Below are 26,573 nucleotides of genomic sequence, written 5' to 3'. Positions count from 1 at the left end.
AGACAGAACCATTTGATGAAGATTTACAATAAAAGGGACAAGGTTTGACAGGTCTTTAGTCCACATGTGGACTAGCTTTGTTTGGTATTTTAAAAATTGATTGAAATAATTTCTTTTCATTTAAGTTGGCAGTTCAGTTTGTCTTTTTGGCACTATCCCAAAGTAATATACACATGGTCTGCCATCTTTCAGAGCTTTCACTGTGATTTTCATGTAATTTTGAAATGAGCGCCGAAGTAAATGTAACAAACCCTATGAAGTGAAATTGTTTTGCTGGCTACAAATTCCCTTTGGTTTTTGACAAGTGTATTTGGGAGAAGTGAAATAGCCCTTCCAAAGGAATATTAAAAACGGAAATTTTGACCACAGAAATTACACGGGATTTAATCGGTTGAATATAGTTAAAACTTTCAAAAATGTAATTGAGACAAGGACTTACAATCAATTATTCAACTATTATAACTCCAGCTTTAGTCAGATTATCAAAATGATCTAATTTAAGTGGATGAATAACTCACCTCAAGACGAGGCAAGTTAGAGTACTTGTTTTGGAAATGTGACATTACATTTAAATGCTTATGTTACTAAAGTTTGAACAATATGCACAATGGAAATCGCACAGTCTGAGCATACTTAGATGGCCAGGTCAAGACTAGGATAGATCAGTGAGAGCTATTTCTTTCCTCAACTAATTGAGAAGTAGCCTTGGATTATTTTGTGACAGTGAAAAGTACAGGCATATCTTGGAGGTGATTATGGGGTTGGGTCTAGACCACCACCGTGAAGCAAGTATCACAATGAAGGGAATCGTAACCTTGCTGGTGGAGGGTCTTATCTTCAGTGTGTCAAAGGCACGACATCTGTGAAGCATAAAACGAACTACACCTGTGCTACAGAGAACACAGGCAGAGATACACAGAGGCAGAGAACGCAGGCTGGGATATTGAACTTTGTGGTGTTGAATTGGAACTGGAGGGGGCGCCATGAACTCTTTACTATTTATACCAATGCAGGACTATAGATATTTGTATACAGGGGAGTAAGTGTGTATCCATACATTTCCTAGCTTTGCACACTAAGGGTAAAGAAAAGCTTGCCTTGCCCTGTCCATGTTGGACGGAAGGTACCATTCTTGTTCTTTAAATACTTAACTGATTAGCATTTAAATGGAATTTAGAATTGGGAATCAAGGGCTGTGGGAGACCTGCCTGCTTTCTCTCTGAGGGCTTCGGTGCTGAGTGGGCCCAAGCAAGTGGAATGCCGATGGAGTGCTGGGAGTAGGAGGAAGATGAGATTAGAAGGGCGTCAGTGGCAGCACTGGCAAACCTTGATTTCTCCACTGGACTCAGTCAAAATTTATGGTAGTATCAGTCTTCTATTGCCATTTCTACTGTTTTTTGTTTGTTTTGATTTTCACCATTATCAAATAGGCACAGGGTAGACCAGTTAGCTAGAACTTTAAAAATTTGTTTTCTACTGCAAAGAGTTTGTCTCACTAACAAAACTTTAAACATATAACAACACATTTGTTGGTAAGATTGTGGGGAAATAGTCACTCATACTTTGCCGGTGGGAATGCACAATGGTACAAACCTTTTGGAGGGAAATTTTGCAATAACTAACAAACTACATATGCACTTATCTTTTGACCTTTCTCGGAATCTATCCTGGAAATCTGCCTCCAATAACACAAAATACTTGTGCTATTAAAAGTTAATAGTTGTAGCATTGTTTAGTTTGGAAAATATTGGAAACAACCTAAATGGCTATATATAATAGAGTGGTTGAATAAACTATGGTATGGTTCATACAGTGGAATACAGTGCACCTGTGAAAATACAGTGAAGAACAGCTCTATAAACGGGTGGAATGGTTTCCAATATCTACCTTTAAGTGGGGGGAAAAAAGTGCAAGAGACCATTTATGGTATGCAACTCTTTATGTAAGAAAGAATGAGAAATGAGGAAATGTACAGGCATGTGATCATTTGTGGAAAAAAATACTGGCAGTTTAAACCAGAAAGGAAAGAAATTGGTTACCCATGGATGTGGGTAGGAAAGAGGTGGAAAGAAGACAGGAGTGGGATCCGTGTAGCTGGGGTGAGGTGTGACAGACACTTCTAAGTCACTAAGCTGTGACTTAGAACCATAGGCACGTTTAACCAAACCCCAAATAAGCATTTACAACCATCTAGGATACAGGGGAACCAAAAGGAACAGCTAAATCATCCTTAGACGGGTAGGGAAGGAAAAAGCTACACTAGGTAACTGGAAAGCAGTATCTGGGTACCCGTAAGACTCAAGACAACAGGAACTGCACACATGCTCTATAGTCTAGTGGCTAAATGAGTCTCTCACAGGTGTGGGTGAGCTAGTCTGAAACTACCTCCTGTGTCCACTGTAAGTGAACAAGTAAGGAAATACTTGGTAGATAATGAGAAGTAGGGTTTTCAATGTTGGAGAAAGGAGCCATAAGTAAGGAAAGGCTAAAATGAATTTTGTGGTGTTGGAATGGAACAAGAGGGATCAAAATGAGCTCATGGTTTTGAACTTTTATACAGATACAGAACAGTAGATGTGTGTTTACGTGTGAGTTAGCGTGCACACATCCATTTCCCAGCTCTGTCTCTGTGAAGAGCTGGACGCAGCGACTCCCAGTAGCTGTGGGTACACCTCGTGCCCAGATATTGCTTCTAACCACTGTTCTCCAAAAAGGGAACCAGAGCACCCTGAGAAGTAAAGTAGTTAGTTCTCCGTGCAGGGAAAATACAAGATGAGGTGCCACAAAATAAGGAAGTGTCAGAACGCGGGGACTTACTGAGAGCACAGCAGCCACCCTGAAGGAGTTCCTAAGAGCTGGGCCCATTTGAGCAAAAACAAAGCCTAGTGGTCGTCCTGGGTTTTCATCCACAGAGTAAAATGAGTGCGCACGTCCCTACTGATATTAGTAGATATTAATAAGTGGCGCACGTCAGTCACATCGCTCCTTTGCATGACATTCCTCAGTGACTGCTCATTTCCTTCAGAGAAGTAATGCTGGTCCTCGCTCACCGACAGGTCTCTCCATGTCACGTTCACCTGCCACGAGTCCTGCGCAGGCATCACTTCCTGTAACTTTCCCCTCAGTCAGTCGCTTTCTTACCCCACACTGACCTTGGTCAGACACACACCCACCTCAGGACCTCTGCACTTCCCGTTCTTGTCTGTTGACTGTGGTCTCCTTAGATGGAGGCATGGCTTGCTCCCTCATTACCTTTGGGTACTTACTCGTGGTGCCTTATCAGTGAGGGCTTTGCTGGCCTCCCTGTCGAAAATGTCAAGTACCTGAAGTCCGCCAGGTACCATAATGCCCTGCTTGATTGTTTTCTGCTTTGCGCTGATGGCCATCTAGCATAGTGTGTATTTACTTAATAATCTTGTTTCTCTCTTCTCAACTAGAAAAATAGTGCCATTCTGACAGAATCTTTTTGTCTTGGTCATTCATCAGTAAATATTTGTAGCCTAAATGAATAGTTCTAAAGATCATGCATGGAATCATTCATAGTTACAACTAAGAAGTCGAGAGTCCAAAGTATTAAAGGAGGTCACTAATGTGGTTAATTTCATACAAGTTTATAAATTTCTAATTGTTCAAAAACATTCTAAAATAGAGCAAATCTTTACAATTCTACATGTGATGGGGGTGGGGGGATTATTGTCAATAAAATCTTTAATATCTCAAAAGGTTCCCTAGGGGCAGAGTATGTAAAAGTGCTGTTGAACTTAGAATACCCCTTCCTTTTTTTTTTTACTAAAAGACAGATGTACTAAATTTGTTGACCTTCGTTATGATGACATGTGGCTGATGTAAGGTATTTACATTTACCTCTGTTGTTAAAGAAAATCATCACTTCATCCGCTTTTTTAAGATACAGGTGGAGACAACCATGAGAATGGAATGAATTTTCAAAGACGTTTGCTGGGGGTTGAGAATTTTGAAAATGGATATTTGGAACTATTGCTATTGGTATTTCATTGCCAGAAACAACGAAAGTTTGTAAAAAAAACAGCAACTAAAAAATATTCTCACATTTGTCTCTAGAATGTACTGGACATGGCACTTCCTGATCTGTTTTAAAATATTCCAAAGAGTTTTGGTATGTTTTAAACCCATTTGTTAAAAAGAAAAAAAAAAACATTTTGATTACAGAAGATGAAAATTTAGCCACATTTTGATAATTTTGGTTGGATTGAAAAATGGTTGTGGAAATGATTCACGACTTCTGTTTACATCTTCCTGTTTTTGTGAGAATCCCACCTTCCTCTCTTTTAAAAACTATGACAGATGCTGAAATAAACTGAAGTTAGAATCAGGCCTTTCAGTCTAAGAAGAAAGAAGAGAACAAGGTACAGAGCTTAGGCAGAGAGGTTGCGGTACTCTCTAAACTTTCGATTGTGCACATCTCTTAAGAAATATGTGCACACACGTCCTTATCCGTTCTCATTGCAATCTGTGTCTCTCCTCTATGTCACTTACCAACATTGGTAAATTTATATTGTTTCTGCGAGTCTTTATCACTTTGGGTCCCCTGACTAGGGATGTAAGCACCATGAAAGCATGGATAATACCTGTTCAGGTTTATCATTTTATCTCTAGCGCCTCACAGAGTACCTGGAACACAAGAGATTTATTTACGGGGTAAACATGTGCATGCATGGAATTTGTCAAGGGAAGGGGGACACTGAGGGCACCAGTGGAACCGGGAGAAATGCGCCGCTGCCACGTAGTGGCTCCTGCTGAACACCCTGCCACGCACAGGACAGACTCCACGGCAATTCCAGTGGTGCGTGGTGGAGACGTCCTGGTTTGATTAATAATAACATTCCTCTTCTGAAGTGAATGCATTTCATTTCAGTTCCTCAGTGGTTAAATGCCATTCTTTAGCAAGCAGTTTAGTTTTCCTGGAATTTCCCTCAGACCGCTTTCCAGTTTTTCCAGGGGGAACTTTATCTTATGCCGAATGGGTAGGCTATACTGTGAACCTGGGTTTCAGGAAAGGCAGTAGTGTTTTTCCCTTAATTTCCTCTTTGGAGCCCTGGGGTGGGGGGTGCTATCAATATCTTGGAAATCTGGGTAATTTGAATATTACCAAGGGAATAGTTTGAACCTGCATGCTACAGATGTTTGATCATTTATTTACCTAACGGCTCTCTTTCTGCACTTTCCTCACTGCCTCCCAAAATTAACTGATACACCTCGCACACGTTTCTGTTCTTTTAACTAGTTCTGACTCAAATGTGTCCTATGCTGTAAATAAAACATTAAAAAGTTACTTATATCATCTCCCTACTTAGAATTGATCATCTCTATGTTTTCTCCACACTCACTCCCTGCACAGCCCCTTATGAAATTCGATTATATTTTACTAATTTTGTGCCAGGTGTCTTTGGGTAAAACCAGTTTAGTTCTGGGAGAAGTGTTGGAAGTTTTTAATACTTGGGGTTCTTTTTGTAGACTGCAAAAAGAGAACAAAAATAGCTTTTCTATGCCTGATCACTGCACTGTACACCTGAAGCTGAACAATAATGAATGCCAACTATAATTTTATACACATACATATATGTATATATATACTTACAAGAAGCGGAGTACAGCATTAGGAATAGAGACAGTGGAAATGTGATGGCTGTGTGCGATGTCAGAGGGGTAGTGGATGGGAGGAGGGGGTTCACACAGCGTGAGGGATATAAATGATAAACGTCTAAGTAATTCTTTATCTTGTGCACCTGAAACTAATTTAAAAAAAGGTGACATAAAGACTATTTTAAAAAAAACAATCATAAAAAATAGCTTTTCTATAATAAGACGGCAGTACACATTACGAATGTAGATAAGTAATGTAAGTTTGGTTAAAAAATATTAAAACCAGTTTACAATACAGTAAAAGTCTCTCTTGACACCCACCTCTAACCAGTGGAAAGTAAGATTTATGTAAGATTTAAAATATTGGTCAGCATCTTTATGTGCAGTGATTTGCAAGTACCTATTTCATCAATGTGGTCTAATACTGTTTTATTGTTATGTAATCCTAGTGCTTTCCGGTGTACATTTAAGATAATTAAGTATATATTCTTCATTTCCCCTGTAGTGTTTTAAGCGAAGGGCAAACATTCATAGCTCTGATTTCTCTGTCTGTGCTGGGGTCCACAGGACTCTCTCCAGACGGGAGACTCGTTGGATGGCCTCAGGGGCTCAGCATAGGCCTGTCATTATGACTGAGACTTGCTGCCGTGATGTGGTAAGGCTAAGGAGTGGAAGGATCTCAGTGGGAAAAGACACAGACGGGGTCTGGAAGGATCCATGTGCAGGCTCCCCTGAGGTGTCACACAGAGTACCCTCTCCTCCCAGCAGTGAAAATGCAGCGACGTGGATGCAGTGTTCCTGCCCGGAGCAGCTCAAGGTCATTACTGGGGGCTCCGTAGTCACAGAAGTACCCTCTGCCCACGGGTACCAGAAGGAGAGCCACACTGTTTGCACGGTTAGTCTAGGTACAGGAAACTGCCCGAGTCCCGCAGGGACCTGTGGGAACCCTCCCGAAATCCGACGTCCCAGATGTCAGCTGGGCAAGCGGGCCTTTCTGAGGTGGTCGTCTCGAGCCTGCTCCGTCAACCCATGTTTACACGTGCTGAAGTTCTGCTATGTCTCAACGTCAGTGTTTCTCTCTGTAGGAGTAGAGTGGGTACTTCTCAGTGCACCACGCTGCTCCCCCATCAGAGAGAGGCTATGCCAAGTGCTCTAGCGATTCTGTGAAAGAACTTTGATCAGAGGAAAGCTATGGATAAGGGTGCTTCCAACTGTGACCGAAAATTCCTGCTTTTAACTCTGAAATCTACTTTGTCTGTATTAATACATCCACTCCAGCTTTTTTGTGACTGGTGTAAGCATGGTATATATTAGCCCGTCCCTGTGTTTTAACCTGTTTGGGTGTTTATATTTAATGTGCTATCTTGCAGGAACTGGTTTTGCTTTTTAAAATCTGACAATCTCTGCCTTTTAATTGGAGTGTTTAGGCCATGTACATTTAATGTGATTAAGTCTTCCTGGTTTTTTTCTTTCTATTTATTTCTAGCTATTGTTTCTTTTCTATTTTGTATTGAGTATTCTTTTATGTTTCCATTTGATCTCCTTTGTTGGATTTTTGCCTATAACTGTCTGTTTTGTTATTTTATTGGTTCCTTTAGGGTTTAGAGTATACAACTTTTACTTGTCACTGTCTGCTTCCAACCAATATTATATAGTGTTGTGTATAATAAAAGTATACTTCTGTTTCCTTCCGTTTTTGTTCCCTCATGGACTTTGCGCTATTGCTGTCACGCATTTGATTTACTTATGGTATAAAGTTCGTAAGATACTACTGTTATTTTTCATTAAACAGTCAGATATCCTTTAAAGAGATTTAAATAACAAGAAAAATATTAAATATATTTATTCACGTAGTTACCACTTTGGTCCTCTTCATTCTCTTGTGAGGATCCAGATTTTGATCTGGTATCATTTTCTTTCTGCCTGGATGACATCCTTTAACATTTACAGCGCAGGTCTGCAGGCAATGAATTCTTTCAGCATTTATATTTCTGAAGTGCCTTTATTTCACCTTCGATTTGAAGCCTGTTTTTGCTAGATATAGAATTCTCGTTGACTTCCCCACGCCAGTACTTCAAAGATGTAGTGCTGCAGTCTTCTTGCTTGCAGTGTTTCTGATGAACAAGTTGCCGTCGTCCTTAGCTGTGTTCCTCTGTACGTAACACGTCTTTTTTTCCTTGTCCTGGTGGTTTTTTTAACTTTCAAAATTTTTAAATTACAGTTAAAATACAATATTATGTCATTTTCAGGTGTACAACGTAGTGATTAGACATTTCTATAACTTACAAAGCTATGGTGCTAAGTCTGGTACCCATCTGACATCATACATAATTATCACTGACTATGGTCCCCATGCTTTCCTTGGTATTCTATGACCATTTTGTAACTACTAATTTGTACTTTTTAATCCTTTCCCCCTTTTCATCCTGCCCCACAACCCCCTTCCTATCTAACAACCATCAGTTTGTTCTGAGTATCTATGAGTTTGTTCCTGCATAACATGTCTTTTTTACTGGATACTTTTTATATTGGATTACTGATTTGAGACAACTTGCTTATGTTGTGCCTTGGTGTAATTTTCTTCGTGTTTCTTGTGCTTGGACTTTGTTGAGTTGCTTGGATCTGAGAGTTTTTAATTCTCGTTATGGTTAGAAAGTTTTGGGCAGGTATTTTTTCAAATATTTTTTTCTGTTCCTCCTTTTTTCTTTTGGGGATTCCAGTTACCTGAATATTAGGCCATTTAAAGTTATCTCCTTAATGCTTTTTTTCGTTTTTTTTGAGATTCTTTTTCCCTCTTTTTGCATAATTTTAGATAATTTCTGTTTTTATGTCTTCGAGTTCACTAATCTTCCACAATTTCTAATCTGTTCTAAGTATCTGTTATTAATTACATCCAATGTAATTTTCATCTGAAATAGTGTGTTGATGAAATTTGATTTGGGTCTTTATCTCTTCCATGTCTCTATACTGCATATATTGAGTAAACATGTAACAACAGTTTTAATGTCCTTATCTGCTAATTTTAACATCTGTGTCAGTTCTGGGTCAGTTTTGATTGATTTATTATTTTCAACTTGCATTGTGATTTCCTTCTTTTTTGTATGCCTGGTAATCTTTATTTGGATGCCAGACATTGTGAATTTCACCTTGTGGGTGATATTTTTCACAGAAAATCAGGAGTTAGGTGATGGGCAGTCAGTGATTTCACGATGCCAGGTTGCCAGGTTCTTACTATCTTTCTCTTGTGCACCCACAGCATATTGGCCTCTTCCTTGGTCCAGTTCCTCTTACAGCCAAAAGATAGTGGGCAGGAGCCCTAAGTATCATCCCCTCATGGTAACATTCAGAGACAGAAAAATCTTTTATTTATTGTTATTTTAATTGATGAAAATCCTTTCCATATGCTTTCCTCAACCCTAGCAGGTTTCTGCTCGCATCTCATTATCTAGAACTACCTCCTAAGTTCATGTCTTAAACCAATAACCAATAAAAGTGTTGGGACAACTGCCGTTTGATTAGACTGATTCTTCTCTGGGGCCAGGGAAACACATTGAAACCCACTGAAACACATTGCTGCTCATGGGGGAAGGGGTGGATTTTTGAACAAAATTGTGATCCTTAGGAAGGAAGAAGATGAAATAGATAGTCCGTAGTTAACTAATAGTGTCTGTTATTGGAAGCATATTTTGACTGAGGGAATCTGAAAATATTTTAAAAGTTGGAAAGATTTAAGATGACGCTTAGAGCATTGGTAAGTTTCAATAGGTTAACATAGGGAGTCTAGACAAAGAGTCATCTTAAACAGTTTTAAAGTATGAGGGTATGTGGATTTTAGAAGAATGGCAGATATACGAGAATGACTGAAGAGGGAGTAGGGTGGGGAATAGTGGGGAAAAAGGAATAGAGAAATAGTCTTAGCTTTGCATGCCAAGCTGAGGGATTTCATTATGAAGTTTCTTAATAATAAGAGCCACATGAATAGACCTGAACTCTCCCAACCTTTTGTTGTTAAATTGGAAGAGGTTTACTTGAAGAGAAAAGTGTTTAGGATTACTGGTGTGTAATTAAAGGTCAATGAATGCCAGTTTTGGAATTTAGGTGTTATGTATGAAATATAAAGATAGAATGTTGTAGGAATACAATGACTAGTATTGAATTCTTCATGAACGAGATGGAGTTGCAAATGCTCTCTAGTTTCAAGCCTGAGTATGTGGGAAAATTGGGCTGTGCTTTGACGTAAACTCCATGAAGCATCTGTGGGACTAAAGTCTGGGTTGGAATCAGAGACCGTTTTCCTAACACAGTGACAGCATATCAGACTCAGTGGAGAGCGTTAAACAAGGAGAAAAAATGATGGAATATTGAATGTTCAGAGGAAGAAGTCCAGTGAAGAGATGGATGCAATAGAGAGTAAAAGTTACAGGATGGACAGGAGGAACTACCGAGTCTGGATTAATAGACGTAAGGAGAAATGGCCAGTGCTTTCAAATGTGTTTCGTAGTGTAAATTTTTCTAAATAAAACACAATTACTATATTTAAGGAGGAGACTCAGGAATCTGGACTTCTTATTTTGCATCTGACATTCTTAGCTATTCTCAGGTGACGTCCTCACCAAGTCGTACTATACCTGTCCTGACTTGGTTTCATTTTGCACAGTAAGAGACTATATTACCTCTTTACTCTAAAATGCAAGGCTGTAAGGATGAACATCGAAGACCAATTATGGATTGTTTTGTCAGAATACCAATAACAAAGTCTGGGCTCAGCAAGATTTGATAATACAAGATTTTACTTGGCAGTGCTTTTAGGTATACCTACACCTAGAATTTAATGTTGGATTCATTTTAGCCTGCCAACTTTATTACTGAATTTTTACTTAGGAATTAAGTTGGGTGGAAGTGAAGAGAAACTGGAAATGTTTGTTTTATGTACCTATTTAATAAAATAAAATATAGTTAAATTTTTAAGGCCTATTCAGTAAAGATGCCTTGCCCTTAGTGTTTTTCTCAGTAAAAGTCATAATTTCAAGAAATGAACTTACCTTTGTGGTGAGGTGAGTGGTGTTCTTGGATATTGTAAAGAATACCTTTGATGTAAAGCACGGGGCACAGAGACTACCATGAACTTGTATGTGCATAAAATAGCTTTTGAAGGCCACATAGGAAACTGGTCAACTTCTTTGCGTCCAGGGAATTTATCCTGTGTGGTTCTATCATGGTGTTTTTTTCATTGTATACCCTTTAGAAATTTTGGATTTTGAATCGTGATAATGTATTTATTTCAAAATTAAAAGTTTCAGTAATTTCTAATGTGTCCCTGAAAGTACATTTCAGAAGCTCACTTTTGTAGGTCTGTCCTAACAGTTAGGTATTTTTGAGTTTTCTATTCTGTGATATGAGTCCAATTTCATTTTCTCACATATGGAGAGCCAATTGTTTACATCATTTATGAAAATTTATTTTATCCACTAATTTGACATATGACCTCTTATCTAGCAAATGTTGACTAATGTGTGGATTTATTTGTAAGCTCTCTATTTTAGTTCATTTGTCTGTTTATATGCTCCGGTGACAATATCACAGTGCCATGGTGACTGTAGCTTTATAGGTCTCGATATCTGGTAGGCAAAGTATTACTTCCACCTCCACCTTTAGCAGAGAAACTTTTGTGAGAGCAGCTCTCCCACTAGGAACAACTAGAAAAGCTGGATAAAATCTTTTTATCTATCGGAGAGGTGAGGACTCGCAGGAGTGAGGGCCCAGAGTGAGGGCAGCCGGTCATTAACGGCTTTTCCCCTGAGACCTTTGTCCAGTTTGTAAAAGACCAGCTGAGTGGCTGGAAAGCTGAGAAACAATTTTGGCAGTCTGTAAAGCTGGGAAGACAAAAATAGGATTTATGGGCCATTAAATATTATAGACTTTCATTTGGGATCCCTAAAGACTGTATCAGAGGTTAGCAATTTATGGTCTATGGGTCAGATCCAGTCCACCGTCTGTGTTTATATGGACCGTTAGCCAACATGGTTTTTACGTTTTTAAGTAGTTTAAGAAATTAAAAGCATATATTTTATAACACTTGAAAGTCATAGGAGATTTCAAATTTTAGTGCCCATAAATAAAGTTTTATTGGAACAAAGCCAGACTCACTCATTTGCATGTTATCTGTGGCTTCTATTGCACTTCAGTGCTGGACATGAGCTGTTGCCCAGAGACCACACATGCTTTGCATTGCTTTGGATGTGCGACACGTGACAGTGACACAGTTAGAACTCATCAGGGTTTCAGTGCTGCGTGTATTGTCCCAGAAAGTCACTTCTTTTATTACTGCTACACATCTGTCACGTGAAAACAAGAAAGTGGGCTTCACCTGCAGCACTTCTGGAGAATAGTGGAGTTATCAAATGAGAAGGCAAAGCATTACATGTATTATGCTGTGACACTTTATGCTAAAAAAGTACAGTATATGTCAGCATTACAAGATTGAGTACTCATCACACTGTTCCCAACTCACAGGAAATTAATGATCAGAAAAAACAGTACATTAAAATGTAATATCTCATCACAGCAGAAATTCTCTAGAAAGGTGAAAAATGAACATGAGGCTACAACTAAAGTAAGTTTCTGAGCGGCTCATTTGTTGTTAGCCAAGCACAGAAAGCCATTTATCAATGGTGAGTTAATTAAATCATGTTTGACTACAGCAGGCAAAGAAATGTGTGCACAGAAAATAACCTTTCAAAGACTATTAGCCTTTCAGTAAGAATCATTGTTAAAAGTTGAGGACATTGAGCCATATCAGTAGTCATTTAAAAAATAGGCAAATAATTTCTAGACAGTTTTCTAGGCTCTTGATGTTACAGTACTGCTCAGTTATTGCTTATCCAGGAATCAATGCTGAGTTTGAAGGGACTGAAGAATTAATCTTTATAAGCAGTCTGCATGAAACAACTACAGAGGAAGTATTTTCAAATAAGTTGAGAAAATACTAATTCAGTTCAACCTGAAGTAGAATCTGCTAAGATGTGTTACAATTAACTGGTAAAAATAAGTATGGAGCAGAAAACAGCTTTAAATGGACAAATTTACAAACCTTGTTTAAACATAATGGTGTTTAAAAGCGGCTGCTTATTCATTGTTTTCATTCATCATCAGGTACTTTACATAAAATATTTAAATCTGTCATGGGTTATTAAACTACTAGTGACAAATGGTGAGTTTTATTTGCTCTTAGAGATGTCACAATCTCACTTCCAGGCATTTCTGTTAGAAATGGAAGCTGAATATATTGAATTTCCCTACCATGAAGCAGTTTGATGACTTAAAAGTCGCAGTTTTATTGTAATTTTTTGAACTTAGGGTTGAGATTAAAATTTGTCTCAATCAGAAGGTTGCCCTCAACTTCTAAATCAAATACTTAATGGATTTGGAAATTAACCTTTGCTGAAGATTTAATAATATTTCCTAATGAATTCAACCTAAGTTATGAGGCAAAACATTGCTTTACCCGTACGTTACACTGTGGTAAAATTATTTCTACAACCTAGTGTTGTTTGAATCACAAGTAATGTCAATGCTTTATACACTTTTCATGCCATAAAAAGTTAAACAAGATTTCCATTCCCACATAACTTTGGTGCAGAAATATTTTCCAAGGTCAAACCCCTGTTTCAGTAGCAGTTTTTGGACCTCGAGGCAAATACAAAGGAGATTTCTATAATTCAAAATTAATTTAACTGTGTAATTGAGGAGCTTCAACCTATCCTTTAATTGAAAATGATAATTCTGCAATATAATGACATGCTAAAAGCGAAGATCCAGGGAAGACTAATAAAATTTTATAAATGCCTTTCAAAGGTTGATGTGCTCAGATAAAATTGATGGATTTGATTGATATCACTATTTGGATTGATATCATTATTTGGATTGATATCACTATTTGGCAGTATCTCTGTGTGAAATATTTGTTTTTCAAAGATGGATAAAATCTCATATCAGAATGAACAGAAGAACATTTATTATTCATTTTGATGATAGGGAAAAGTTAGTTTGAATTTCAATTAAATATTATTCCCCCCCAAGTTTCAATTTTTTCATTAGTAGACCTGTGTTACAAAAACAAAATCACGCTTATTACCATAATTTGAATAATAATTATTAAAAATTTATGGAATTTTTTTCTCTCGTCGTAGGTAAGTACTTATGTACTATTTTAGATTTCGCCTCTTATCCCACAAATCCTCAAATATTTGTTATCTGGCCCTTTTCAGAAAAAGTTTGTTGATCTCTGGGGTATACCATTGAAATAAGGGGAAACTGGTAAAAATAATGTTTCCACAAAGTCTTGAATCCCAGCTTCAAGTCAGCTCATGTACACATTGAATTAAAGTCATCTTCTCCAACCTAAGTACCTGTCTGATGAAAATAATAAATCCTCTCTGGAAAAAATAACAGCTAGTGCCTCAAAATAACCAATTTTTCAAAAACAGAGGTTAGCAGTAAGTCTTAAATTACTAAGCATGATACGAGATAAGTTCAAATCAATGAAAATCAAGAGAAAGAACAAACAGTAGGAAAATACCTTTGAGTTCCTTTTGGTCCGCATTTCCACCTAAAATTATAAAATTTTGTAAAGATGACATAAGAGAATATGGTTGCAAAGGAGTTCTCAAGAACAGAAAGCACTGACTGTAAAGGAAAATATTGAAGAATTCAACTGTATTAAACTGTAAGAGTGAAAACACAAGCCCTAGGGAGGAAGAGGATTAATAGCAATAAATATGGCCAACAAAAGGAATCATTTCTAGAATATATAAAATAACTACAAATCAGTAAGAAAAAGCAGATATCCTTGTTCCTGATATTAGGGGACAAAGCATTCAGTCTTTAATCATGAAGCATGATTTTTGTTGCGGAATTTTTATAAACCCCTCTTTTCAGGGCATGGAGGTTTCTTTCTAACCCAATTTTTTTGGCATTTAAAATCATGACAAGATGTTTTATTTTGTCCAAAGTTTTCTTCTGTGTTGATTGAAGTGATGATGTTGGGTTTTTTCCCCTTGGTTTTATTAACAACTCAAGTACGTTTTCCCGAATGAATATTCCATTTGCTGTATGTTCTTAGGATAATATCCTGAGGCTTTGAATGATACCTGCCCACCCCCCTTTCCCCCACACACAGTCTCTCTTACTTACTTTACATATGTATAATTTTCACCAGTTAAATTGTTATTTTCCTGAGAGGAGAGTTTTCTGGTCTCCTTACTTTGTCTTTCTGGAAGTCCCACCCTTATATAGTGTTTTTATGTGTACCCTTTGTGTAGACTTTTTGTTTTCAAAGCTGTTCCTGTAATTATTACATTATGCACATACAGGATAGATTGTATGTGTGTGATTGGTGTCTTCATTTTACCAGGTTTTGTGAAGTCTAGAATCCTTACCTCCTTCATGTTCTTATATCCTCCATTTATAGGTCTCATGTATTTCCTTTATATACCGTGTTTCCCCGAAAATAAGACCTAGCTCGACAATCAGCTCTAATGCGTCTTTAGGAGCAAAAATTAATATAAGACCCGGGGTTCTATCTATCCTATCCTGTCCTGTCCCCCCCGGTCTTATAGTAAAATAAGACCGGCTCTTATATTAATTTTTGCTCCAAAAGATGCATTAGAGCTGATTGTCCGTTTCGGTCTTATTTTCGGGGAAACGGTATGAGACGTACATTGAGACCTACATCAAACAATGTGAAAAATCTTGCTTCAGTTGCTAAAACATGATTTAGAAAACTAAAGAGGAAAAGTAAAGTCTGTTGTAATTATTCATGTTTTTACCTTTCCTGTGTTCCTTCTTTATCATGTGTCAAGATTCCTTCTTTTTGTCATTTTCTGGTTCAAGAACTTGCCTAAGTATTCTTTAAGGGTGATTTTTCTCATGGCTAATTTTTAGTTTTCCTTCATCCGAGAATCTTTGATTGCTCTCTTATTCCTAAAGGATGTTTTTTGTTGGATATAGAATTATGTTGACAATTCTTTCAGCACTTGAAAAACGCTATGCCACTTTCTTCTGACCTCCATGGTTTGAGATGAGAAATCTCTTGTCATCTTATTTTTCTCCTATGGATACGGTCTTGTTTCTCTCTTCTCAAGATTTTTGCATTTAGTATTTAGTTTTTAGAAGTTTTGATTATGATGTCTTAGCGTGGAGTTTGGGGGGCATATCTTCTTTTGATTTACTCAATCTCTTGAATCTGTAAGTTTTCCAAATTCAGGGAATTTTCACCCATTATTCCTTCAAATACTTTTTCAGCCTCACCTTTCTTTTATATTCCAGGACTCCCATGACAGGAAAGCTGTAGCGTTTGTTATTAGTCCCAGTGTCCCCTTAATCTGTTTCTTTTTACCAGTCCATTTTCTCACGTGTGCAGGTAGGGTAATTTCTCCATTCCATTGTTAAGTTCCTTCACTTAGTCCTTTATTTTTGTTGGTATATTTTTCAGTTCTAAACTTTCCTTTTGTTTTTACATGGTATCTTGTATTTATTTCTTTGCCAAGACTTTGTTTCTTTGCTGAAATGTGTTTTCATTTGCTTCAAGCATGTTCATAATTTTTTGTTGATGCAGTTTTATAATTTTTTAAAATGTGGCAGGTAATTCTAACACCTATTGATTGTCTTTTCTCATTCCTTTTGAGATTTTCCTGCTTCACGTTATGGTGTGTCAAGTTATTTTTCGATTGTTTATTTAAATCCACCCCTTAGTAGCTCTTATCCGAAACTGTGCTTTTGGGATACAAAACAAAAGGGATGGCACCATTTTGCTACTCTCAGGTGTGTATGGAAGTTCCAATTTCCCAGATTCTGTAACCAGCTTCCATTGACATGTTGTTGGGCTGGGACTCGCATGCATGATCGACAGAGTGAAAATGTAGACTCTTTCCTGTGCCTTGTTGATATCACCCGGTCTCACAAGGCTGCTGCTTTTCCCTTGGCCCCCAGGGCCACTGCGGGGTGGGGGGCGCACATCACCTCTGGGCGGTGGTTTAGGTTCCGATTGTCCGCAGGCATCTGCTGCCCCCAGCCCAGTGGTAAGGGGAGAGGCAGGGGCACCGCATTACCAGTGGGTGGGTGTTGCAGTCCCAGCCCCCCACCTTTTCTCCTCTGACATTATGGAGGCAGGAGGCCTTGCTCCTCCTCAGTGGGTGTGAATGTCCTGGTTCCCACCCACCTCCTAGGGTGACACCCCCTATGGGGTGGAGGAGGGCAGTCTGGGTTCTCCCTCCAGCCTTTGCTGATGAGTGTGGGGCTTGGGCTGCTTCTGTGGTGCTGAGCTCACAGATTGCTCCTCATCTAATGTTTTCTGTCTTGCTAGCCCGCCACTTTCTCACCCTTTTGGTCAGGCTCTTCCGGGCTTTTTGATTTTTGGTGGGTTGATGTTAGTGTTTCTGCATGGTTGGCTTATTCAGCATGTCTTCGGATGTATGAATCAGAAAGCAAACCTGGCGAGGCAGTGCATTTTCATTCTTCAGCACCTGAGGCTCTAGTTGGTCTGCCGCCTTCTCGCTACCTTTTCGTGTCTTCTTGTCTTTGTCCTATGTGTCACGTCCAAAGTTTTAGCTGTACTTAGTGTGAAATATAAGAAAAAGTGAATCCTTCATTTTGTCTGGAAGTGGAAGTCTGCAGTCATGAAGAATTTATTTTTTTCTGAATACAATTTGGTGTTGGCAGTTTTTTGTTACCTCAGCATTTAAAATTTCTTGCATGGTGTTCTGTCTTCCCTTGTTTCTGATGAGAAGTCAGTAGTATCGTTATTCTGTGTATGTAATGTTTTGGTATTCTCTGGGTGCTTTTATCTTTGGTTTTCAGCAGTCTAAGATGTGCCTAAGTGTGATTTTCTTTGTATTCTTCCTGCTTGGGGTTTGCTGAGCTTCTTGAAACTGTAAGTTGATTTTTTCACCAAATTTGTGAAAAGATTGCCCTTTATTCCTTATCTCTTTCTGTCTCCTTTTTCTCTCTCCTCTTTCCCTGCAGCTTTGATTACATGCACGTTAGTGCAGTTCGTACTGTCCCAGGGTCACCGCGCTGTCCACTTCTTCAGTAATTCTACTTTCAGTTCCTCAGAATGGATAAACGATTCCTTTGTTTCCATGATCGTTGACTATTTCTTTTGTAATATCCAATCTCTTAAGTTACTATAATTTCTAGTTATAGAATTTCCATTGGGTTTTACTGGGTAATTTTCAGGTCTCTTGTATTTCTCCTGGTTATGACCAGCTTTTCCTTTGTGTTGTGCACGTTTCCAACTGTTCATTTTGTCTTTTTTTTTTTATTGAATATGTTTTTCTTCACTGTAGGTCCCATTTTACTGTTACTTACCCACTCACATGTCTCAGCATATTTTATTGTATGCTGAGCATTTCAGATGCTCATTTATAGGTACTGATACTGTTATCTCGTTTTGTTCAATGCGAAGTTTTTGTTTGTTCGGTTTTGTTTTCTGGGAGGCCCGTATGGTGAGTGGATTTGCACCCCAGACGACATCACTGCAGCTCTCGGCAGCCTCAGAAATCGCTGCTCAGCTCACTTCCTCAGGTTCGCTCTTGCTTGTTTCCCCGAGCTGCTGAGAGGCCGCCTGTGAATGGACATTCTAGGGGTGTAACAGAGCTCAGAGTGTATTCAGATTCGGGAGCTCCCTTCTGGGGCTCCCTCCTTCCCAGGCTTCCCCTTAGGTTCCGTCCTTTCTAGCATCATTGAGCTTCAGGTGTCTTCCCACAGCCTAAACCTGAAGCTTTTGTGTGAGGTCCAGTGCCACTGTCCTCTAGAACTGCCCTTCACTGCAAGTCTGTTTACACCCAGACTGTGTCACTGGTGTCCCTTCTCTCAGCGCTCAAATGCCCTTCCCCTTCAGCCTGCTTTGCTTATTCCCAGGAGACTTCAAGTAGTTAGGTGTTATATTCAGATTATACAAATTTTATTTTCAAGAGAGTTATTCTCATATTAGTGCCTCTGCCTTTATCCAGTATGTACATACATACATAGAGCTGTTTTCTGTGCGAGGATCATTCTTTACTAAGGTCTATTTTCCATCCACTGTAATATATGCCTTGTTTTGAGGACTGTGTATGATCAGGTGTGTATTAATAACTACCATCACAGTCAAGATACACAGCCTTTCCTGTGCCCCACCAGCTTCTCTCCTGGCTCTCGGGGGCAGCCCTCTGCCACCCCTCCCTGATTGGTTCCTCTTCCTATAGCTTTGCGTTTTCTAGACTGGTGTATACATGGAATTGTACAGGACGTAATATTTTCTGCCTGGCTTTTGTACGTAGCATAATGGTTTTGAGCTCCATTTATTCACCAGATGGTAGATTTCTTCCCGTTTTGGCTACTATTATAAAGCTGCTGTGAACACTGATGAAACGTAGTATTTCTCTTTGTTTCTTGTGCAATAATAAGGACTGGAATTGCTTCTTTGTTTGAAAGTGTATGTTGAAGTTTGGAAAGCAGTTTCCCGGTTTCATTAGAAGTGCCTGTAGACGTTTCCTTTTCCTCCAGCGAGAAGTGAAGTTCCATTAGCTTCTCACTGCTGTTACCGCTGGACGTTGTCCTTGTTTCTAATCTTAGCAGGTCCAGTGTAGTGGCCCTTCACCGTGGGCTTGTTTTGGGTTTCCTGCTGAGCAATGAGATGGAACGGCTTCATGTACTTAACCCGCCATTATAGATCTTTAAGTGTCTCTTCAAATCTTTTGCCCCCCCCCTTTCCTAATTGATTTATTTGTCTTCTCCTTATTATTGAGTCGTAAGGGTTCTTTATATTTTTTCATAGAAGTCAATTTATTAGAGATGTATTTTGCAAATATTTTTCCCTGGTCTGTGACTCGTTTTTATTTTCTTAGTGTTTCCTGAAGAGCAGAGAGGGTTTAATTTCAATGAAGTTTGTCGATTGTCAATTTGTAATTTTTTTCTTTCATGGATTATGCTCATTATGCCTTATATGAAAAATACCTTCGCATATTCCAGAGTTACCTTTAGGTCAGTTATCCATTTTATAGTTAAATTGCATGTATGATACGAGAATATGAGATAAGGTTCAAGGTTCTTTGTTTTCGATAGCACTTTATGACCTCGGTATAAAATGTTTATTCCCCTACCTAATCTATAATTGTATCTTGTCTTTAAATTTTAATGATTTTTTCTTCAAATGGAAGTTATTAAAAGGAAAAGAAAAAAACACTGTTTATTTTGTGCATCAATTTAAAAGAAATCCAAAGTGACTCTACTAGTATAAACATTCAAAGCTAGTAGATCAATAACGAGATTTAATATTGTCAATGCTTTTTGCCATCGTTTGAGACCACAGTGCCATTAAGAGACTGAGTTATTTGAGTTATTTGCTGTGATCATGCATTATATAGATATTTTACATGAGAAATAACAGGACAAATATTTTCCATTAAAAGTTGAGTCTACCTAAAACTCTCTTAAATTTTCTAAGAGTAACTTCTTACTGAAGTATAATACATACACAACAAAATGCTGTTATTATAGGTGAACAGCCAAGATTAGTGATCATAAACTGAAATCAGATCGGGAAATGAGTAATATTAGCAGAAATCCCACTCAGGCCCCTACTTTCCCATCCCCTTAAGTAAGCACTATTAACCACGGCTAACACTGTGGGTTAGTCTTGCCTGGTTTTGTACTTCATATAGTTGGACTAAACAATAAGGATGGTTTTCCATAGGTCTTCTTTCACACACCCCATTGGATTTGTGAGGTTCGTCCAAATTGTTGCTTGAAATTGGTGTTCGTTTAATCTCATTGTTATATAGTATTCTGTTGTGAGAGTCCCATAACCCATCTATTTTGCTGTTGGGCATTTGGGGGGTGGTCAGTTTGGTGCTATTACGAATTGTGTGTTATGAACATTTCAGTGTGTTTCTTTTGCTAAGCACCGGGGATTAATAACATTTGACATCTCTTAGAGCACTTAGCCCATTGCCATAGATGATATAGAATAAATACTCGATAATTAATGAACGAGCTTTGGAATAGCCTCAATCTTCTTGTTACTGTTTCATAACTCACCTCAACCGGAAATTTTGTTGATTCTGTTTTGTATTACAGATTTATTTTGAGAGGTACTTCCCTTATTTCAGTCTAGTGAAATGAAAGATTTGGAAATTTCTCAGCCTCATTTGCACAATATGAACTCATTGAGTGTGTTCCTTAGATGTGTTCTTGGATTAATATTAAAATATAACTTTTTTCTCCTTTTTCTTTTAATGATAAAAAGAGTAGAAAAAAATGCTATTTAGGAGTTTTAAATATTGATTCAAATAAATTGTTGATAAACTGTTTAAAAGCTATTTACCTTACCTTCCTCTCCCCAAATGTTAATTAGCTTTATAACAAATTTACAAATGCTTTTTATTTGGTTCAAAACGAAATATTCCAGCCCATGTATAAAACATATATTTCTTTACAATGCCAAATGTCTTTCAGTAGCTATGTAATTATAACAGATGGGTTTGAAGCATTCTCTTAAATGCAGTTAGTATTTTATTTCCCGTCCTTTATTCCCTGATAATTTTATATATTATTGTAAATTAGTATGTTGAATACCTTCCAGGACTTCTCATAGTAGTTTAGCTAATGTCATACACTTTTCATTGCAAATGTAATTAAGAGAACATGTTGATGTTTCTACAATGATATAGATGCTGGGAAAAGGGTCAGTTTAAATTATTTTGTTTCCTTATTATGCACTTAAATAAAAGTCATTACATTTTATTTGCCAGAATCATTTTTAGTGCAGAAGGCTTCTGCGCAACTTGATATATGATATGAAAGCAACAAGATTCTAGATTTTAACAGTTTAGCAGAAATTATATGTTAATGAGTTAATATAAACAATTGTCAATGATTGGTTGGACTTACAAATGTACTTTCCTCCCTAAACATTTTCTTAGCCTTTTCATTATGATACAAGGATACGCAGGCTACCTAGATGTTATACATGTTTTATTAATATACTAAACATATTCAGATACCTTGGGAGGGTTTAAACTAAAAATATATCCAGTTTGGAACAAGTGGTTATTACACTTTATCAATGAAGAAAAATGAGGCTATATTTCTTTCCTTCTGTGTTTTTAATCCAGTAACACCCTTGAGTACAAAAGGAAAACTGGAATGTATACTAGTCTATGGATTTGTGGACATTCTATATTAAGTTAAAATGCTACAGATAACTAGTGTTTATTTCCAGTTCCTTAATCTGTTGGCTATATTCAGAAGCCAACCAAGAGACACTAAGCTTTCTTCTGTTGGTTCAATTTAATGGACTGAAGGTTGTGAGGAAGAGTTGGATGGCACATGATGTCTTATGTAGATTTACACACAAAATGTTGAAATTAATTTTAACTTAAAAACTTTTGTATTCTCTGATTAACTAACAATATAGAAGCAGTATATTAGCCTATGAAGATACTCACAGTAATGTTAGCACCTCTTTCTGTTACTTGAGGCTTGGTTTTCCCACAGATGGTCCCATTTGGCTTTAGCTCTTGCAGCCATGCTGCTCATGAGCCACACTCCAGAAGAAAGGACCAGGAGTGTCATCCATTTAGTATAGGTAATCACGCACACCTGTTTGTGGGCTTCCCAAGGCCAAGCAGCATCCATGGTGCTACAGACCAAAGACGGCGCAGTCAGTTGTCTCTACTCACGGATGATGGACTAGGATGAAAAACAGACAAGTAATTACCAAGCAATGGCGTAAATGCTAAACCAGAGGTGTATGTACACGATAGAGAGCTAGGCATCTTCTACATAAGGAGAGGTATCCTGGATGATCGGGCGCCCCAGCAAAGGCTCCACAAAAAAAATGATACCCCAAATGGGCTTGGGAGGATAAGCAAGAATTTATTACATTAGTCATTTGTCGGGAGAGCCGAGTTAAGTCAGCACAGCAGCGTGTGGGTAATCCGACCTGACTTGTGCATTCGGGGCGCTGACTCCCTGTGATGGTGGGAGGCTTATTTCGTTGCTTTTACCACTTGCAAGCGAGTAGAAGCAGATTGAAATGGGAGAGTGGGGGGGGGGGGAAGGTACTTAAATGACCTGATTTTTCTTTACTTTCTTGACCTTTATTGAGACACTTAAAACTAATTGTTACAGTGAAATGCATGGATTTGTTGCCTTCAACAATACAGTTGTCCCTGATTAACTTATTCCGTGATTGACTAGTTTACTTGGTAATTATTTTAGGCGGGGTGAAAAATAGTAAGAGGTTTTGTAAATAGTTTGTATTCATTTTATTTGTTTATTGATGCTATGTAAACACTTAAAATAATCTTCAACTAGACACCTGCCTTTTAAACCATATTACTGATTTTTAAAAAATTTAGTTGTATGTTTTTGACAGTCGAAAAAAGTGAAATGCTAACTTTGTGAACTTGAATAAAAGGACTAATCTGTAGTCAGCACTGACCAGAGTACGTTAGGTTTTATTATTTTTAACCGATCCTTTATGTGGTATTTTAAGGGTTCAAATAGTTTTACTAGTAATATGCAAAGCCTTTTGTATGCCTTCCTAGCACCACAGTTGAAGGTTCCTTTCCCAGGTTTTTATAAAGAAACTTCTTTCCCCTTTGTCCTTTCAGCGATGTGCATTTTGTAAGCACCTTGGAGCCACTATCAAATGCTGTGAAGAGAAATGTACCCAGGTGTACCATTATCCGTGTGCCGCTGGAGCCGGCACCTTTCAGGATTTCAGTCACTTCTTCCTTCTTTGTCCAGAACACATTGATCAAGCTCCTGAAAGATGTAAGTTTACTACAGACATATCTTTAAACATTGATCCGTGTACTCACTTAGAATAACAAAGGTTGTAAGTTCCTTAAATGTTATTCTACTTGTATTAAAAGGTAGTGTGACATAATCTTGATAATCTGAAGACTCTTTGCCAGAGGTCCTTGGGGGGGGGGGGGGAATCTGTTATCAACCATGTCATTGAAGGTAAATCCAAAAAGGCATTTCTTCAAAAATTCAAATACAGTTTGCATGTTTTTTATTCTTTCTTATTTAAAGAAATTTTAAACCACCATAGAAAGATAGAAATAGAGTATGTAATATTTGACATGTACTATAAAATAAGTCAATTAAAAAGTTAAACAGCATTCAGTGTCTTTTAACTAAAAAACCACCCACTTGGAGACTTAGATGAGGATTCAGTCAGGTGTTATCTCAGGATGGACACGAACAGGATCACAACACACTTCCTCGGAAATTGAATTGCCCTTCTAGTCGTAATAGGAATCTCTGTTAGGGCTTCTTCTTGATTCATCTCTCTTGGTTAGCTATAATCCTCCATTGTGCTTTTTTCCTTTCTCTTCCAAATAGTATTTTATAATTAGGCGAACATGTTCAAATGTTTGAGTTTTACGTTATACAGAAATACTATCTTTATCGTTGTACAAAGATCTTACCTTTTTCCTACTATGTGGATTTCCAGTGAGCATGTGTGCTTTGGAATCTTTCCACCCAGTACCTTGGATTTCCAGTCTCATTGTGAAATCTCTGGATGCTTTATTCAGTCTTTTTTACTTAATTGTTAGCTTTTACCTGTTTCTTAGTAATGTTAGTAAAAGCTTTCCCCCTATGTTTCCCAGCTCTGAAACATAAATAGGCTTAAACTGAAGGGATCTCAAGTACAGGTCAACTTCATAGTCATTATCTTTTATCTTTTTTTCAGTAGCGTAATTTCATCTTTAGTTAAAATTATTTTGTGTCTACATTGTATGCTATAATACCCTTAATCACTATACAGACATAAATCATAGGTAAGGCAAACTGAAATTCAGATTGTATTTAGACTAATAAGGGATTTAAAGTTTTAAAAATGTTTTGGATTACACACCATTAAATCCAGGAGAAGAACATTCCTGCGCATCCACATGATGGGTGTGACTTACTTTCAGACCCCCCTGTACTGAGTCACTTCAGTAAGTGCACGGAGTAGTACCACGTTGGTCAGCAGACTTGATTGTGTACTGGGTGTTATAATACACTTTGCCAATCGAATAGAACAATTGTGCGTCTGTTTCAGAATCTGAATTTTATTCAGCCTTTTGTATTCAGTCATGCTTTAGACCTCATTAAACAATGCAGACTTTCCTATGGCTATTTCTAATGGTAGATATTTTAGCCCTGAGTGGCAGTACTGCTTTCTACTGCAGACCGTGTTCTGAGAGTAGACGTCATTTATATGTGAGAGATCGTAAATCGTTGTGTAAAGTAATGAGCTGTAAGAGCTGAGGTGAGATGATTTACTGTCATTTATCATGCAAATAGTGAAATGTTCATGCTGGCAACATAAGCTGAAAGGTACTCTGGAGTCATTGGTCCTGTGCCTTTTTCCAAAACAGACTGATGGAGACTCATAAAAACACACAAACGGCAAGATAAAATCACACTGAAAATAAGCTAGGAAATTCGGCCATGGGCAAATCAGGATAGGATAAACATGAAGGTAGGTTGTGGTGAGGCGGATATGTAAATGCGTGCTGCGGAAACCTAAGCCACAAATTGGCTCCAGAGCTTTCCAGCAGTCAACACAAAGAAGGAAATAGAAAGTTACCTGGTTCCTAGTAATTTAACAAGAATTCACTTGATACTGAGACCATATATGTGTACGTATATATACACACACTACATACCGCAGTGAAAAATTGTCTTAAAGTGGCTGCCTTGAAGTATAAGAAACAGATCTTACAGAGCAATTTCTTATAACAGCCCTCAAAATAAGCCAGTGGTTTTAAACTAAAGCCCAGCTAAGTGAATTCGGTTTCATGAGGATCTTGAACAATGCAGTGTAAATACACAGCATTCTGATCATTTGTTTTAATCCAAGGATATAGAGAATATTGCAGATAGAATGTACTCTGATAATATACTGTGCAATCGTCTTCATAAAATCTCTCATAGTATTTCTAGCTGTCCTAGTTGTGTTTGGTAGCACAAAGTACATAACTTTTTATGTCTTAAAAATGGGGATATCTTAAATGAAAGTGTTATTATGAGGGTTAAATGACACTAATTAATGAATATCATGTAGCATTGTACCTTGTGTATGTTAACTGCTATTACTGTTAATAGCTATTTAAGGTAGCTATTTTAGCTTTTCTTTTTAAGACTCTAGCCAAATGTATACACTGAGTGCAATACTAAGTGGAGAGCAGTATGCCATGGTAGTTAGCTGAATTAGGAGTAATGTGGACATCTTTTTATAAAAGCTGACAAATCTAACACAAGCACAGAACTCATTAGAAAGAAATCCCAACAAAGAGAGCATTGGCAAGCAGGCCAAGCTTTTCATTAGAAACCCATTTTCGGGTGCTGTGTCGTAGAGAAGTGCTGGTCATGGCTCCATCGTTACCTTCATGATGGTGCACGTAAACGCTAACCGAGGCTAGAAAATGTACACTGAATATCCAGCTAGACGTAGCCAGGTACACTTCCTGAGTGGTGGCATGCCTCACAGGGAAAACTGAATGGCAAGGAGCCAGGATGCGAGATCAGAGGAAAGAACATTCCAGGTAGAGTGAACGACTGCTGCACAGGCAGGCCATGAGGGATGAGCTTGGCATGACTGTGGGGCAGACAGGTGGTCGCTGTCTGTGGGGTCTACTAGGTGGGTGGGTAGCAGAGGCCACAGCAAGGTGCGCAGAGGCGGTCACGCAGGGAGAGGGGTCAGCTGCTGTTCTGTTTGTCAGGAGAAGCCGTGCAGGGCTTCCCAGGGGAGTGCTGTCTCTTAGTCTCCTCTCCTCCCTTAGTACTTTCACGGTCATCACACAGCTTTAACTCTTTTACTTCAGTTAAGCTTTAACTCTAAGCTCTTGTTCTTGCTTGTCGTTGTATCTCTGGACACCAAGTCCTGCTGCTTCTCTGTTACCCTA

The 26,573-nt window shown here is 38.1% G+C and overlaps 1 protein-coding gene across 21 annotated transcripts in view; it reads left to right on the top strand.

The window, feature by feature from the left end:
• The window catches only part of KMT2C (lysine methyltransferase 2C), a 224,940-nt gene that overhangs the window by 85,295 nt on the left and 113,072 nt on the right, over nucleotides 1-26,573 (top strand). For all 21 annotated transcript variants that reach the window (XM_081038077.1, XM_081038085.1, XM_081038090.1 and 18 more), the window contains one exon: nucleotides 23,280-23,442. In XM_081038077.1, the coding sequence (XP_080894203.1) occupies nucleotides 23,280-23,442 (163 nt within the window). The remainder of the gene's footprint in view (nucleotides 1-23,279; nucleotides 23,443-26,573) is intronic.

This window comes from Rhinolophus hipposideros, assembly GCF_964194185.1.
Source record: "Rhinolophus hipposideros genome assembly, chromosome: 25".
In the NCBI taxonomy this organism is placed as follows: Eukaryota; Metazoa; Chordata; class Mammalia; order Chiroptera; family Rhinolophidae; genus Rhinolophus; species Rhinolophus hipposideros.
Note: the sequence above shows the minus strand (reverse complement) of the source record. Positions and strands in the feature narration are given on the sequence as shown.